Below are 16,674 nucleotides of genomic sequence, written 5' to 3' on the forward strand. Positions count from 1 at the left end.
GATTCTATGCACTGATTCACTTGCCAAATGACTGTAACGGCTGTAACTGGGCCACCCTGCTGGGAAATCCATCCAGGTCTCCCACATGTGTTTGTCCATCTGTCTCTGTCTCGCAAATAAATAAGGAAAAATCTTTATTTTTGTACATTGACATTCGAATTTTCTATAACTTTCACGTATTACAAAATATTCTTTGATTTTTTTCAACTATTTAAAATTATGAAAACCATTCTTAGCTCATGAGTTGAACATAAACATAAATCAACCAGATTTGGTACATAGGCTGTAGTTTGACAAGCCCTAAACAGGGTGAATAAAGGTCTCCTACTTCTAACATAATTACATCTCTCCTCTTATATTTGTAGTTCTTATTTTCTTAGTGTTGATACTATGTTACTTGGGTATAAATATTCTTAATAATTTTACCTTTATTGTGAATTATACCCTATAAAGATCCCATTTTTGTTTCACTCTTTGGCCAGAATTCTACCTTGTCTCATACTAAGATCACAAATATTACCCTATTCTGCTTTACATTTCCCCAATACACATTTGCCCATTCTTTTATTTTCAACATTCTAAATAATTTAATTTTAAATATAGTTGGATTTTCTTTGTTGTAAGCCTAATATGTTTCTTGTAACAGGTGACTTTAATCAAATTAAATGTACTAATATGAGAGCTATGTTTGGTGTTATTATTTTGTTTCATTTTATAACATGTACATAATCAATTAGGGAAGAAACTGTTTTTACAAAGCTATAATTTAGATAGAAAAACTCAATGAAGTATAGCCAACTTTTCAGGAAAATTAATTATAGCAAAAATCCTCACAAATGAAACAGTCATTGATTTTAAGGAATTAAACTTTTAGAGTTTTTTTCTTTGCTAAGCCCAAGTAAATAAATTTGAAAACATCTATAAAATTTATAATTTTCTGGGAAAATATTGTAAACCCAAATTTACTTCATGATAAATTTTAAAATTTAGACAAGTCTATTAGTATAGAATAAATAAAGTAATATTAGCAATCAAAATAGAAAATTAAAGTATATTAATTAATTCTTAAAAGAATAGTAATGAGCCCATTACAAGTTTACATAATAGCATATTAGAAATCTTCTTAATGTCTGACTTCATAAATGATAGTTGAACTCTCATATCTATTTCTGCATTTAATTTGTTGCAAAATAATAAAGTCTAGACTTACATAAATATGTGGTTAAAAAAAATGGAAGAGCGTTATAAGAGCTTTTAAGGTAATTGCAGCTATTCTTTATTGATACCAAACCAGAAATGGGTAAATAGCAGTTCGTTAAGGTTTAGGGCCAATGTAGAATCTGAAGCCTTGTCACTAATCCTTTTGTGCTGTGTTACCTTAAAATAAATCAGTCTGTCTTGCAGTTTGAATGGATCATTTACTCATGCTTGATTTTGTAACATCATGTATTAGACATTTGGAGAATATTCACTTCTCAAATTATGGGGAACTTCTAAGCATTAGTACATTTCACTGGACAATATAAAAAATTACTATATAGCCAGGTGGGCGTTTGCCCAGTTAGGATGCTAGTTAAGATGTCTGCATCCCATAGTGGAGTACCTGGGTTCGTGTCCCAGCTCTGGCTCCCAATTTCAGCTTTCTGCTAATGCAGACCCTGAGATACAGTGGTGATGGGTCAAGTAATTGGATTCCTGCCACCCACATGGCAAATCTGGGTTGTGTTTTCAGCTGCTGGCTTTAGCCTGGCCCAACCCCACCAATTGCAGGCGTTTGGGAAGTGAAGCAGGGGACTTGAGCTCTCTCTCTGTATCTCCCCTTATCTCTCTCAATTTATATTATAAAATAAAATAAAATATTAAGATCATTTCTGGCCGGTGCCGTGGCTCACTAGGCTAATCCTCCGCCTTGTGGCACCGGCACACCGGGTTCTAGTCCCGGTCGGGGTGCCGGATTCTGTCCCTGTTGCCCCTCTTCCAGGCCAGCTCTCTGCTGTAGCCAGGGAGTGCAGTGGAGGATGGCCTAAGTCCTTGGGCCCTGCACCCCATGGGAGACCAGGATAAGTACCTGGCTCCTGCCATCGGATCAGCGCGGTGCGCCGGCTGCGGCGGCCATTGGAGGGTGAACCAACGGCAAAAGGAAGACCTTTCTCTCTGTCTCTCTCTCTCACTGTCCACTCTGCCTGTCAAAAAAAAAATCATTTCTGTCAGGAAAGTCTAAGAACAGAGAAGCTCATTGTAGTAGATATAAGTTTTTCAAAACTCTTAACTTTCACTTGAAAACTTGAATTTTATCATTGCTGGTAAATACTGTCAGTTGTTTCCCTTGAAGTCAGGCTTATTTCTTTCATTTTTGAGAAAATGTTTGTCTCCTACCAAGGTCTGAAAATGTTTAGTTGTCTTGCTGGTTGTTTTTTCAAGTGAAAATGGTGTTTTATTAAAAAAAAAAAAGTGTAGTACATTCAGCTTGCAAGTCAGGAGTCTTCTAAGTACTTTCCCTTGAGACCAGCATTGCTCTTCAGTATGCACAGAAGTGCTTTGTGTATGTTTCCCATATGATCATTCAGAATGTGAAAGGGTGTATACTTAAAGACCAACGGGCAATGATATTAACAACACTTACTCTATCGTCAAGGATGTTGAAGTAATGCTTTGATTATTCATTTTACAATGAGGGTATGGCAATGGAGAATGCAAGAGCTTACAAGGCAGCTTAGTGCAACTACCTTCCTAGGTTCCTACAGAGGCACTGGCAATTTTGTTCACAGTTGTCTTTGTGCCATCCACGCAAATGCCAACACATAATTAGATTAAAATGTCATTGAACACTCTGTGTACCTCACTTGCTTTATTGCCAGTCATTCACGTAAAAGGAGATTTTTGAATTGTTAGGGCTTCTGTAGGTCTTACAGTTCCACGTATGCATTCAGCAATGTCGGTTGTTCAAAGCTTTATGAAACTCTAGGATTTTGTGTGCCCTTTTCTAGCCAGTGCAAGGTCATAGCTTACTGTATAGGATGCTTCTTTGGCTTTCTTATTTTTGTTACAGTTTGAAAGCTCTAACAAGTTTTTGGCTCATCACATATAAATTTTAAATTTTTTATTCTTTTCCTTTAAATTAGGAATAATTGGCCCCAAAATGATGCCTCACCTTGAGTTGCACCAATAATACTGTTTAAACATGTGCAGCTCGCCATGAAGAATATTTTACTACTTCTTTTTGAGATTTATATCAGCATTATGCTCCACTTTGGTCTTTGTACTCTACTTGATGATGACTGCTTTGGGCAGGATTTCACACATTTTGCTGTTTGGGATTTTAGCCCTTCCTTGATTTATTGAGAATAGAAGTTATGTTTTTGTTATTTTTTTCTTTGTTGTTTTGGGATGATTTCCAGTAGGAAAAGGAGATATCCCAATATTATATGAATATCTTGAAACTGGAAATCACCATAAAGTTTTTTAAAATAAAGTTTACCATATTATATACAAAAAGAAAACAATCACAAGGATACAGCTTGATTAATTATCACAAAGGAAACACCCACACATCATCACTGGGTCAAGAAATAGAACCAGACCAGCACCCCAGAAGTCTATACCATGCTCCCTTCTGGCTGCTGCCAACTTCTTTCTGATTTCCAAGAGATAGATTAATTTGGCCAGCTGTTGAATTTTGTACAAATGAAATAATACTGTCTGTATTCTTTTGTGTCTGGCTTCTCTGATTCAATATTATGCCCATGTAATTCATTGTTTTGTGGTGTAGTAGCACAGTTGATTATCAGTTCTCGTGTGATAAATATTTAGGGCTCTCTTGACTAATGCTGCAGTAATACACCTGTTTGCAACATTTTTGTGTACATATGTATGCATCTTGATTTTCAGCTTAGGATAAAAAAACAAAGGAAGGATTTACTGCAGATACAGAGCAGAATGTTAATGTTATCAACTTTGAAATACAAAACCCAGAACAGAGGAGGAAGTGAAGGATGAAGATAGTATTAGATTACAAAGCAGGACTTCAGGAGATACTATCTACGTTTGTTGGAACTAGAAAGAAAGAACTTTTAGACAGTTGTTGATATATGTAAAAATAGTAGAACTGAAAGTGGTGATATAACTGTAAGCATTTTGAAGTGAAGAGGAATGCTTATGTGAGCTAATATTTCATTAATTACAGAAGAACGTCAATAGATATATTTTCTTTTTTTATTAGATTTTTTATTTATTTATCTATTTGAAAGTTAGAGTTACAGACAATGAGAAGGAGAGACAGAGAAAGGTCTTCCATCCACTGGTTCACTCCCCAGATGGTTGCAATGGCTGGAGCTGTGCCGATTTGAAGCCAGAAGCCAGGAGCTTCCTCCAGTCTCCCACATGGTGGGTACAGGGGCCCAAGGACTTGGGCCATCTTCTACTGCTTTCCTAAGCCATAGAAGAGAGCTGGATTGGAAGAGGAGCAGCCTGGACTAGAACCAGCACCCATATGGGATGCCGGCGCCAAAGGCAGAGGATTAACCTACTGTGCCACAGTGCCAGCCCCAGTAGATATATTTTCTAAAACTGATAATTTAAGAGGAATGCTATAAGGAAATTATTTTAAGGAATAGAACTTATCAGTAGATGAACTAAAGTATGAATAGTCAATAACACTTGCCTCTGGGTGGGGTTGGGATTTTAATTTGATGATAGAAATGTGTGGCTTTGATAATATAAGCAGCATATTAAAAGATATGTCATGGCAAATTGGAAATGCAGATATAATTCAACATTAGGAAATCTATTAAGTTAAATCACTACATTCACAAATTTACAAAGCAAAATAATAATGATCTCAATTAGGTGCAGAAAAATTCAGTAAAGTTCAATAACCATTCAAGTTTCTAAAACTAGAAATAAGAAGAATTTTCTTAATTTGAAAAATTTACAAATTGGGGGGGCCTTAATTCACTTATACGTGATATTCAAATGCTTCAAAACTATCCCTTGGGGCCGGTGTTGTTGTATAGTTGTAAAGCCACCACTTGCAGGGCCAGCAGCCCATATGGATGCTGGCTTAATACCTGGGTGCCCCACTCCCCATTCAGCTCTCTGCTATGCCCTGGGAAAGCAGTACAAGATGGCCCAAGTCCTTGGGTCCCTTCACCCACCTGGGAGACCCAGAACAAGCTCCAAGCTCCTGGCTTCACATCCAGCTTAGTTCCAACCGTTGCGGCCATTTGGGGAGTGAGTGAACCAGCAGATGGAAGACCTCTCTCTCTCGCTCTCTCTCTCTCTTTGCCTCTGTAACTCTACCTTTCAAATAAATAAATCTTTTTTTTAAAAAAAACTATTCCCTTTAAAAGCAGGAGTAAGAATGTTATCACCATTTGAATTCAAGAAGTTCTACCTTGCACAATAATATAAAGAAGGTAAATAAGAAATAAAGAGTATAAGGAATGGGAAAGAAGACAAAAGCTGTCATTAGCTATGGATTATTCACATAAATAATTCACCCAAACTACAGATAATGAGAATATTTAACCTGATTCCTAGATGTAAAATTTTAATTTTTATTCATTTTAACAGGTAATAAATTTTATTAAGATATTCCAGTAGTTATAAAAACATGCAAGGCCTGTCTTCAATTAACCATAGAAGATCTCATTCATCTCCCTTTTTCTTTCTTTCTTTTTCTTTTTTTTTTTTTTTTTGACAGGCAGAGTTAGACAGAGAGAGAGAGAGAGAGAGACAGAGAGATGGGTCTTCCTTTTCTGTTGGTTCATCCCTCAAAATGGCTGCTATGGCCGGCACGCTGTGGCAGGTGCACTGAGCCAATCCAAAGCCAGGAGCAGGTGTTTCTCCTGGTCTCCCATGGGGTGCAGGGCACAAGCACTTGGGCCATCCTCCCCTGCCTTCCCAAGCCACAGCAGAGAGCTGGACTGGAAGAGCAGCAACTGGGACATAATCCGGCGCCCCAACCAGGACTAGAACCCAGGGTGCTGGCACCACAGGTGGAGGATTAGCTTAGTGAGCCCCGGCGCCAGCCTCATCTCCCTTTTTCATTCCCAGAGACAAATACTACTAAATATCACTCTAATCTAATGTTATGTGTTTATATATATAAATGAGACAAAGAATTGTTTTGAGTGAGTGCTTACAAATTTACATAAATGGTTTCATATTCAGTATATCATCTATAATCTCCTTGTTAACCCGTTGTATACTTTCAAGATCTATACATAAGCACCCTTATCATGTCCATTTTAAAGAAGAGAAAATTAAGCCTCACAAAATCCAAAGCCCAAAGAGCATCGAAGCACAGAGAGATTCAAGGTTACACAGTAGTTAATGTTATTGCCAGGATTTGAACTGGGACTGTACATTATATTTTATCCCTTATAGATTAATTCATTCATTTTAAATGATATCAGATTCATAGTTTACACTTTTTAAATATAAATGATATTGCCTTGAGCATCTTTATGGAAGATTCTTAGAGCACATATATGTGAATTTGTGTTTTTAGTTTTATTAGATCCTGCCAAATTGTGTTCCTAAAAAGTTGTTCTCACACATGGTGTATGAAAATTCAGTTTCTTCTTACTATTATTGATGTTTATTATTTTCAAATTTTAGTACTTGTCAATTCATGAGGGATAAGAAATGGTACTTCATTTTAATTTCATTTCTTTGATGATGCTAAAATTTTTGGTTAGTTAGGTTTATTGTTCTGTGAATTGCCTCTTGAAATTCTTTTCTCACTTTTTCTATTAACTGGTGAAACTGGGTTACTTGACTTTTTCATATTTATTAGTGCAAAGGGTTTTTAAGTATTAGAGAAGAATAACTCATACATGTCCTAAATATCTCTTCTCAGTCTATAATTTGTCTTCTAATTTTTTATTTGGTGCCTGTGATACAAAAATATTTTTAATGAAATATGTTCTTATAGGTCCGTCTTTCCTTCATGAGGAGTGATTTTTTTTCTACATATGATTGTTTTTCAGGGAGAGTAGAACATTTTATTTAAAAAAAATCTTTTTGACTTTCAGATAACTACCAAGTTGTTTTCCAGACTTGCTATTTCCTTTTGTATCAAAATGATGACATGTGTGACAACACAGATCCTAGAGTAAAGGCACAAACCAAAGTGGATATTACATGGGTCCTTCTACTGCGCTACTATATTCATCTTCAAAGAATTAATAATATGAGCAAACTGTTAGGTAGGTTTTGAATGTATTAAGAAAGAGATTTGCTTTACAGTTCATATTTAACTTATATTTCTTATTTAAAATTACAAAATACTCTTGATACCTTTTTTGTGGTAAACTCTGATCAGAGGTTGAAAATTCCAATGATTTTTAATCTGGGATACAAAGACCTTTGAGTAGAATGGTATTTCCATGTAAGTAGTCTTCTTAGAAATTCTACACATTTTATGTCATATATTTAAGAACTTTATGATAAGGAAGCACCCTGAGGCTTCCCAAGACTGCCAAAGTGGTCCATGGCTCAAAACAGTTAAGAACCAGTGAAGATCCCAATGAGACAATTCATAAAATGGGCAAGAGTGTGCTTCTGTGAGTGTTTCAGTATCTAGTATGTAAAAGAAATGCATGACTTCCGATGGGATACTCAAATCCTTGGAGTTCTTGTTTATCCTTTTAATACTTGGTGCTGTCAAGAATATCCACAAAATCAGTAAAATCTTTTTCACATTAGTTGCTCTTCTGATTTTTTGCCATTGTGTAAGTATTGTGATCTGTGCCCATGCAGTTGGTTATCCAGCTGTACTTACCTGTGTAAACAGAGAAGGGAGTTTGGCCCAGGTCAGGGTCCAGTGAAAGGGAAAGCCGCAAGGCAAACAGGTTGAGTCACAGAAATCTAAGCAGTTATGAGGAGTTAGCAATGGGATTAGTAAGTGCACTCAGAAAGGTGTCAGGGATAAAAGATACATTGTGATGGGGGCTAGAACAAAAAGTAATTAAGAAGGGAAGCAGGTGGACATGAGCCAGTGCAGCCAGCTTTGTGATGATGCCCAGAGCGACTCAGCTCCCCTCCTGAATTGTCGCTCCCCCTCTTCGTGGAGGAACGACACTAAACCCTGCCTAGGCTTCATATCCGAGTCACGGCACCATTATGTCGCTCCCCGTCTTCGTGGAGGAACGACACAGGACCCTGCGCTGTTCTTTTGTCTGCTCGGCCCTCCCCGGGTTTGCTGCTGGTTCTTCCTGGGTTGGCTACTGTCCCTTCCACCTCCGTGGAAGGGCGGTTCCCCCTAGCCACTTTCCCCACTTCCGCAGGGGAGCGGCACACCGCCGGCCAGCTCTCTCGGGGGCTGCACAGGTGTTCCTTCAGATGTTCCCCTTAGATGTTCCTGGTGCATGCCGTCTCTCTCCTCCTTTATAGTCCTCCTCCGCCAATCCCAACTCTGCTACCCACACGCCGAGTACGCTGCTCTCCTCCAATCAGGAGCAGGATCAGCTCCTGGAGGTCATCACTCAAGTTGGCAAGAGGCAGCTGCGTAGAAGCTGTTTTCTCCTCTCCCAGCGCCATATTGTGGGAGAGCAGATGCATAGAATAAGTCTTAATTCCAGTAACTTAGTCCAGTCCGGGTTGCTCCCCACACTGAATGACCCGGCTCCCACTTCCCAAATCAGGTACTCACATTTTGCTGCCCCCCCCCCCCCCGGCTCTGGGCTTTGTTTGCAATTATTGAAGGGAGCTTGCCCAACCTGCAGGTGGGCCAGCCCAGAAGTGCCAGGAATCACCTACTCCCACAGGCAACTTTCAGGTAAGAGGTAGAGAACTGATAGATAAACATTCCAGCTTCTCAGACTCCCTGAGAGACAATTCTACAATTCTACCTTTTCAGAAGGTTCCCAGTGGAACTGAGCTCTGTGGCCATAGCTCTAGCCCATCCATTTACTGACCTTTAGTGGCTGCCTTTGATTTTCCCTGTTACAAACCCTCATCTGTGCACCTTGAAGTAACTTTCCAAACAAACCACTTGCTCCCAAATTTTTGATTTAAGGTCTTTCTTGAGGGGAGCCACACACAAGACAGGTAGATAGAACATGTGGCATCACTCTTAATACTTAAAATCTGAAGCCACATCACCATGTACCTCTGAAGTTTTCTTTTCTTCTTGGAGAAGAAGGAATTCCACTAGTGTGTAAGCTCTAAAAATGAGGGAAAGTGAGTGAGAAGCCCTGGGTGGGAGTGGGGATATATGGAGGTAGTAGTTAGTGAGCAAATCTGAACAATATTGAGAACACTCTTTTTCTAATATGAGCCTCAATTAAGGTATTTTCCTTCCCTAAGCATCTGCAACGCCAGTATCTGGAATTTCTTTGCCGGATGATACACTTCTCACCTCTCTTTTCAACTCTGAATTGATTTTACGCCAAAAAGAAATGCATTGTTTTCTTAAAAAATTCCTACATTTGTATTCTTCTTCTTGTATTGATGAATTTCCAAAAGAGCTTCTTCAAGGATTTGAAAATCCACCTTCTTTAGAAAAAGTCTTATATGAATCAACAACCAAGGTAAGGTTTTACAACGTTGTGTATTTCCTGCAAAACTTGTTAGAAGCATCTCAACATCTACTCCAGAACAAAGTTTTCTGGTTCCCCCAGAGTTTGGAGGAAGGCACTTTTTGTTTCATGTTTGGTTTAGTACTCATCCATCATTTTTAATGCAGTAAATGTTCTGTCTTGTCCTCATATATGTTCAAGAATTTCTTAGGATTTATTATACTCCTGCATGAAACAGCATCTCTGAGGCATCAATGTTGCCAAGAAGTTACACAAATTTCAAAGAAAACTAGACTGTGAGTTTCTAAATCCTGCCCAGTTTCCATACCCTGTTTTAAATGCATGATAAAACCTATTCATTGTGTGTATTTTTTTGTAATTGTGGGTGTTAATAAGTCGTAGAGGCAACGTTTTCAAATAAATTAATAGTTTGAAGACTTTTTCTTTGGAAAAGAATTATTAAATTGGATGGATATTCTCAAAATATGTAATATGAATACTTCGTTTAAGGTAAATATTGAGGAAACATGAAAACTTTTTAAAGATTTATTTATTTATTTGAAAGGCAGAGTTACAGAGAGAGAGAGAGAGAAAGAGAAAGAGAGGAAAGTCTTCCATCCATTGGTTCACTCCCCTAAACAACTGTATTGGCTGGAGCTGAGCTGGTTCCAAGCCAGGAGCCTAGAGCTTCTTCTGGGTCTCCCACGTGGGTGCAGGACACCAAGAACTTGGACCATCTTCCACTAGCTTCCCAGCCATACTAGCAAGGAGCTGGATCAGAATCGAAGCAGCCAGAACTTGAACTGGTGCCCAGATGGAATGCTGGCACTGCAGGCAGCAGTTTTACCCACTGTGCCACAGCACCAGCCCTCAAAACTTCTTCTAAAGTATACATTGAAGAAGCTAAAAAGAGAAATATAAACCAAGTTTTTTTTTAAAATTAAAGCTATTAGGGACTAGAATAATACTAGTGTTTGAATAAATTACCAAAATGGATGAGTTGAAAGATACTGAAAAAAGTAAAGGGTTTTATTAAGAAACAGTAATATATATATATATATATATATATATATACACACACACACATATATATACACATGTATATGTGTATATATATATATGTGTATATATATATATATATGTATATGTGTATATATATATGTATATATATACACATGTATATATATGTGTGTATATATATATACATATACATATATATGTGAAATGAGGCATTCAACAAAAATACATTGAACATCTATGATATGTGATATGCCACAGAGTCTTTCTTGATGAAGAAAGAGCATTGATGAGGCATAGTCTCTGTACATAGTTTTGGTGGGATAGATGAGAAATAGTGCTAGGATTAGAACAAATGAAAGTTGCTTTATTTCACAGATGCTTTTTGATTGAAAATAGCAGAGTTAATAGCAGAATGAATATAAAAAATGAGGTTGAGTGTTATGGCACAGTGGGTTAAGTCACCATTTGCATTGCCAGCATCCCAAATCATAGTGCTGGTTTGGGTTCCACCTGCTTCTTTTCCAAACCAACTCCCTTCATAATGTTATCTGGGCAAAACAGCAGATGATAGCTTAAGAACTTGAGTTCCTGCCACCAACATGGGAGATCTAGATAAAGTTCCTGGCTCCTTGCTCCTGGCTTCAGCCTGGCCTAGCATTGACTGTTGCTGTTGCAGCCATTTAGGGAGTGAATCAAGAGATGAAAGATCTCTCACTCTTTCTCTGTCTCTGTCTCTCTCCCCTCACCCCCCCACACACACTGCCTTTAAAAGAAGAAAGAGAATATTAAAATATATTAGTTTGTTTGTTAGAATATAGGATTGACTGTCAAATGAGAGACAGAAAGGACCATTCCAAGCATGAGATGATGAAGTAGTGAAGCTTGGCCCTCTAAGAATGGGAAGGTGAGGCCAGCACTGTGGTGCAGAGGGTTAATGCCCTGGCCTGAAGCACCAGCATCCCATATGGGCACCAGTTCTAGTCCTGGCTGCTCCTCTTCCGATCCAGCTCTCTGCTGTGGCCTGGGAAAGCAGTAAAAAGATGGCCGCAGTCCTTGGGGCCCTGCACCCATATGGGAGACCCAGAAGAAGCTCCTGGCTCCTGGCTTTGGATTGGCACAGCTCTGGCCATTGTGACCAATTGAGAAGACCTCTCTCTCGCTCTCGCTCTCGCTCTCGCTCTTGCTCTCTCTCTCTCTCAATCTGCCTTTCCTCTCTCTGTATAACTCTGAATTTCAAATAAATAATTTTTAAAAAAAGAATGGGAAAGAAGAGATGGGTGTAAAATATACTGCTTAAGTAAAATGAAAACAGTAGCAAAACAATTTGTGGATCATTTGGAGATGGAAGATAGAGAAGAGGGAATGACAGGAACCTGTTCCACCTTCTAGAACTTGTTTGAGCATAGAGCATAGTGACACCATTAGCAGGAACGGGCTGGTAGGACAATTAGCACGTTTGTGGAGGATGCTTATGTTCTGCTTTGTAGATACAGAGTTTAAGATTCTAATAGAAAACTCAAGTGGACATAGCATATTGTGAGCTTCCAGTACAAGCAATGCACAGAATTCTTTCAAAACTAGAAAACACTCGCCCATGTTGAATTATCTCAACTTTGGATTTCACCATCTGTCTTTTTAATTTTTATGATTACACACGTTCCCATGCTAACATGTCTGTTTCTGTTGCCAGCTATCCCAGAGAAGTGACCTGAAAATGTGACTTTTTCCACTATCAGAACCCTTGCTCATCTTATCCTGCTAGAATATTATAACTCTATGTTTTGGGTAGATATTAATAAATCATAAAAAGGTGGCAGTCTTTTGAATAATTCTGCTGTCCACTCATGAAAGTCAGATGATAATGAATTGAGTTTAAAACAGTAATGGAAAAACTCATTAGGGAATTTTAAACAATTCAGTTAGGAGTGGGAGTTTGTGGTGCGGTGGCTCAAGTTGCTGCTTTGGATGCCCACATCCTATCTTGGAGTGCCTGGGGTCGAGTCCCGACTCTGCTTCCAATCCAGCTTCCTGATAATGTGCACAGGAGGCAGTGGATGATGGCCCAAGTACTTGGGTTCCTGCCTTCCAGATGCAGCTCTTGGCTTTGTTCTGGCCCAGTCGCAATTGAGGAAGGCATTTTGGAAATGAACCAAAAGTTGGCAGATTTCTCTCTGCGTGTGTCACTCTTTCTGTGTCATTCTTTCCTTCTAAAAAATAAAATTTTAAAATGAAACACATAATCAAACTTTTAATAATTAAAAGCAATTCATTTAAGAGTATTTCAGGCATGGAAAGCCAAGACACTCTGGCAAAAGATCTCTGTGAGTGAGATCTCAGTGGAAAGAACAGGTCTTCAAAGAAGGAGGTACCTTTCTCTGAAGGGAGGAGAGAACCTCCACTTTGACTATGACCTTGTCTAAACAAGATAAGAATCGGAGAACTCAGAGGGCTTCCATAGCCTTGGGAACTCATGACTGGAGCATAGGGAGATTACTGATGCCATAGACAGGAGTGTCAATTGGTAAAGTCAACAACAGGAGTCACTGTGCACTTACTCCTCAGGTAGGATCTCTGTCCTTAATGTGCTGTGCATTGAGATTTAATGCTATAACGAGTACTCAAACAGTATATTTCACTTTGTGTTTCTATGGGGGTGCAAACTGTTGAAATCTTTACTTAATGCATACTAAACTGATCCTCTGTAAAAAAAAAAAAAAAAAAAAGAAATTATCAACTCCCAACTTGACTCTCACTGGGATTAAACATGACAATAGGTCTGATCTGATTTCATCATCATTTTAAAAAAATCATCTATTATTTTTCACTTTATGTTTCTGTGTGGGAGCAAACTGTTGAAATCCTTACTTAATGTATACTAAGCTGATCTTCTGTATATTAAGATAATCGAAAATGAATCTTGATGTGAATGGAAAGGGAGAGGGAGTGGGAAAGGAGAGGGTTGTGGGTGGGAGGGACGGTATGGGGGGGAAGCCATTGTAATCCATAAATCGTACTTTGGAAATTTATATTCATTAAATAAAAGTTAAAAAAAAAGGAAAAAAAAAGAAAAAAAAAAGCAATTCATTTAGAAGCCAGTATTGTGGCACAGTGTGTTAAGCAGCCTCGTGCAATGTTGGGATTCCATATCACTCTTCTGATTCAAGTCCTGGCTATTCTGCTTCTGATCCAACTTCTTCCTAATGTGCTTAGAAAAGGAGCAGATGATGGCCCAAGTACTTGGGTCCCTATCACCCATGTGGGAGACTGAGATGAAGTTCCTGACTCCTGTCTTTGGCCCTGCCGTCACTGGCTGTTGCAGTCATTTGGAAAGTAAACCAGTCGATGGAAGATCCTTCTCTTCCCCCTGCTTCCTTCCTTCCTTCTCTCCTTTCCTCCCTCTCAGTCTCACTCTCAATCTGGCTTTTGAATGAGTGAATAAATAAATCTTGAAAACAAAAAGAACATTTTTACAAAAAGAATTCAGCAAAAAATGATTTTCAGGATTGTGGAGTTGCCCTGTGGTAATGTACTAGAACTACCTGAGAGGCATAACAAAGGAGATAATCAAGAGTGCAAACACAATCTCTAGAATGGGAGAAAACACTTACAAGTTATGCTTCTGACAGTGGGTTAATATTCAAAAGATATAGAGAACTCAGATGTCTCAATAGCAAAATAAGCAATTCAATTTTAAGTGGGCAGTAGATCTAAACAAATATTTCCCCAGGGAAGACATAAAAATGGCTTAAAAATACGTGAAAAATAATCAACATACTAATCATCAGGCAAATGCAAATCAAAATCACAACGAGATATCAACTCATTCCAGCAAGATTGAATATCATCAAAAAGAAAAAAAGATAGCAAGTATTGGATAGAATGTCAAGAAAAGGAAACCCTTACACATTGTTCTGAGAAACAGTTTGGAAGTTCCTCAACAAAACTAGAACTGGAATTACAGTATGATCCAGCGACTCCATTCCTGGGTATATATACATGGGAAATGACATCCGTCTGTTGAAGAGACATCTGCACTCCTATAGCTACTGCAGCACTATTCATGATAGCCAGGGAATGGAAAAAACCTAAGTGTATATCAACTGATGAGTGAACAAAGAAAATGTGGTATCTATTACAATGGAATACTACTCAGTCATAAAATGGATGAAGTCTTGTCATTTGCAACAATACAGATGGTATGGAAATTATTATGTTATATGAAACAAGTCACACACAGAAAGACAATTATAACATGATGTCACTTATATGGTAGTTAAAAGAGGCTGGGAATGGAAGTGGGGAAGGAAGAATGGGAAAAGTTGACTGACAGGTACTAGCTTAAAGCTAAACAAGGGTAAGAGGTTTTGGAATTCTGTTTGCAGTAGGTTAAGATATATGTTAATGTACTATATTTTTTAAAAAAAATGAAGATAGGATTTTTGGATGTTTGCAATATAAGGGAATATTAAATTCTTGATAAATATATATATATATCCTGATTGGACATTGTGCAATATATACATGTAATGAAATATCACAGAGTACCCTATAAATATATACAACTTTTATTTTTTTAAAAATTAAGGCTTAAAAGGATAATAACACAGGAAGACTCTCCAAATGACTTTTGCTTCCTTCCCGGATACTGTGGTATAGTAACATGATGGATACTCAGCACCCCATTCCCTGCTAAGATTTAGATAATTCTAAATTGAGAAATAAAAGAAGAGACTAAGAAAGACTGGGACTGAAAAATACCACCTTTAGGAGACATAAAGTTGATACTGAAGGATGTGGTTTATATCTCCTGCTGAATGATTTTCCATAGTGTGTTATGAATTCTCAGGAAGACAGGTTGATCAATTCAACCTTATATTACTGAGTCATGACAATTTCTTTCAACTGTCCCATAAAGAAGCAGAGAATGTCCATTACTTGCAAACAGTTTGTACCCAAGAAGAAAGAGCAGAACTATGTACTGAATCCAGGGAGAAGAGTGAGTGAGGAGGTAGATAGATGAGTGTTAACATGTCTGCCCCTCCATGTGGAGAGAAACCGTAAGAGTGTTCTGAAGTTGTTAATGTCCAGCACAAGTTTCTTATTCTCCCTCACTGATGACTGAGACTCCCGCCCTTTGGGGATCATTGCCATGTGAGTTCCTGATACCTCTGCTGTTTTGGAGTAGGCAGCAGTGCATGCAAAAGCTGAGAATAATAGTTCTAATGTATTACATTAGTTATTGCAATAGTTCTAATGTATTTCCAAAGTATAAGACTTTGGAAACTAACATGAAGAGTCTTCAAAAATGTCATGGAAAATGCATATTATAAAACAACTATGCATGAATTTTATATTTTTACACCAAAATAAACTTATCTTCAAATTCTGTATTTTCCACAAACATTTGAAATACCCTTATGTAAGTGAGTTCTTAAATACTATTCTGAGAGGATCTCTGCTAGAGTATTTTCATATTAAGGACAGCCTATCATTTGCCAGTTCCTAAGAATGATACTCCAAAGGTACAACTTCGAATACATTGTAAACACATGTGACATTTCTAATGGCACAGTGTTATCAGAGTTGTTTCACCCTGTTTGCTCTTTTTTGATATAATTAGTGAAACACTCTCCCAGGATAATCAGCTCTGGAGATCACTGTCGCTTGCCTGACAGGTGCAAGCCACCTAATCATGTGTTCGTTTCACTGGGGTAGACAGCTAACGAGCATAAAGTCTTTTGGATTTTTCAATATAAATTCCAAGCTTGGCTGATTTTTATAATAACATTTTTGAGCCTTTAATCACTCAGGAGGCTATTTCAATCAAACTCTTTCCGTAATTTGATAGTTAAACCTGCTTTTCCCCCACAATGAAGGAGATGCCTTTCCAGCACCACCATTGCTCTGTGTTTATGCTCATCAGTTGTGTGCATGTGCATGCCATCAAGTCTGTTGAAGCTTTGTGATGGAAAAACAAAGGTGCAAAACAAATTACATTAAAAATTCCAAAAAAGGAGATGATTAAAATTCTGCACAGTGAGTTATTGCTGCTTAGATTGTGTGGCTGTGACAGTCTAGTGAGGTCAAATATCTGACTAGGGCAAAGTGCTATGATGCTCATAGGACTGTG

At 38.0% G+C, this 16,674-nt stretch overlaps 1 protein-coding gene across 5 annotated transcripts in view; it reads left to right on the plus strand.

The window, feature by feature from the left end:
* The window catches only part of CFAP54 (cilia and flagella associated protein 54), a 372,444-nt gene that overhangs the window by 276,362 nt on the left and 79,408 nt on the right, over positions 1 to 16,674 (plus strand). For 4 of the 5 annotated variants that reach the window (XM_008256922.5, XM_089308813.1, XM_089308815.1 and 1 more), the window contains 2 exons: positions 7,038 to 7,211; positions 9,313 to 9,536. In XM_008256922.5, the coding sequence (XP_008255144.5) occupies positions 7,038 to 7,211; positions 9,313 to 9,536 (398 nt within the window). The remainder of the gene's footprint in view (positions 1 to 7,037; positions 7,212 to 9,312; positions 9,537 to 16,674) is intronic. The other variant, XM_089308814.1, reaches the window with a different exon arrangement.

The sequence above is a fragment of the Oryctolagus cuniculus genome, chromosome 11 (genome assembly GCF_051225735.1).
Source record: "Oryctolagus cuniculus isolate XC-2025 breed Fujian yellow rabbit chromosome 11, ASM5122573v1, whole genome shotgun sequence".
NCBI lineage: Eukaryota > Metazoa > Chordata > Mammalia > Lagomorpha > Leporidae > Oryctolagus > Oryctolagus cuniculus.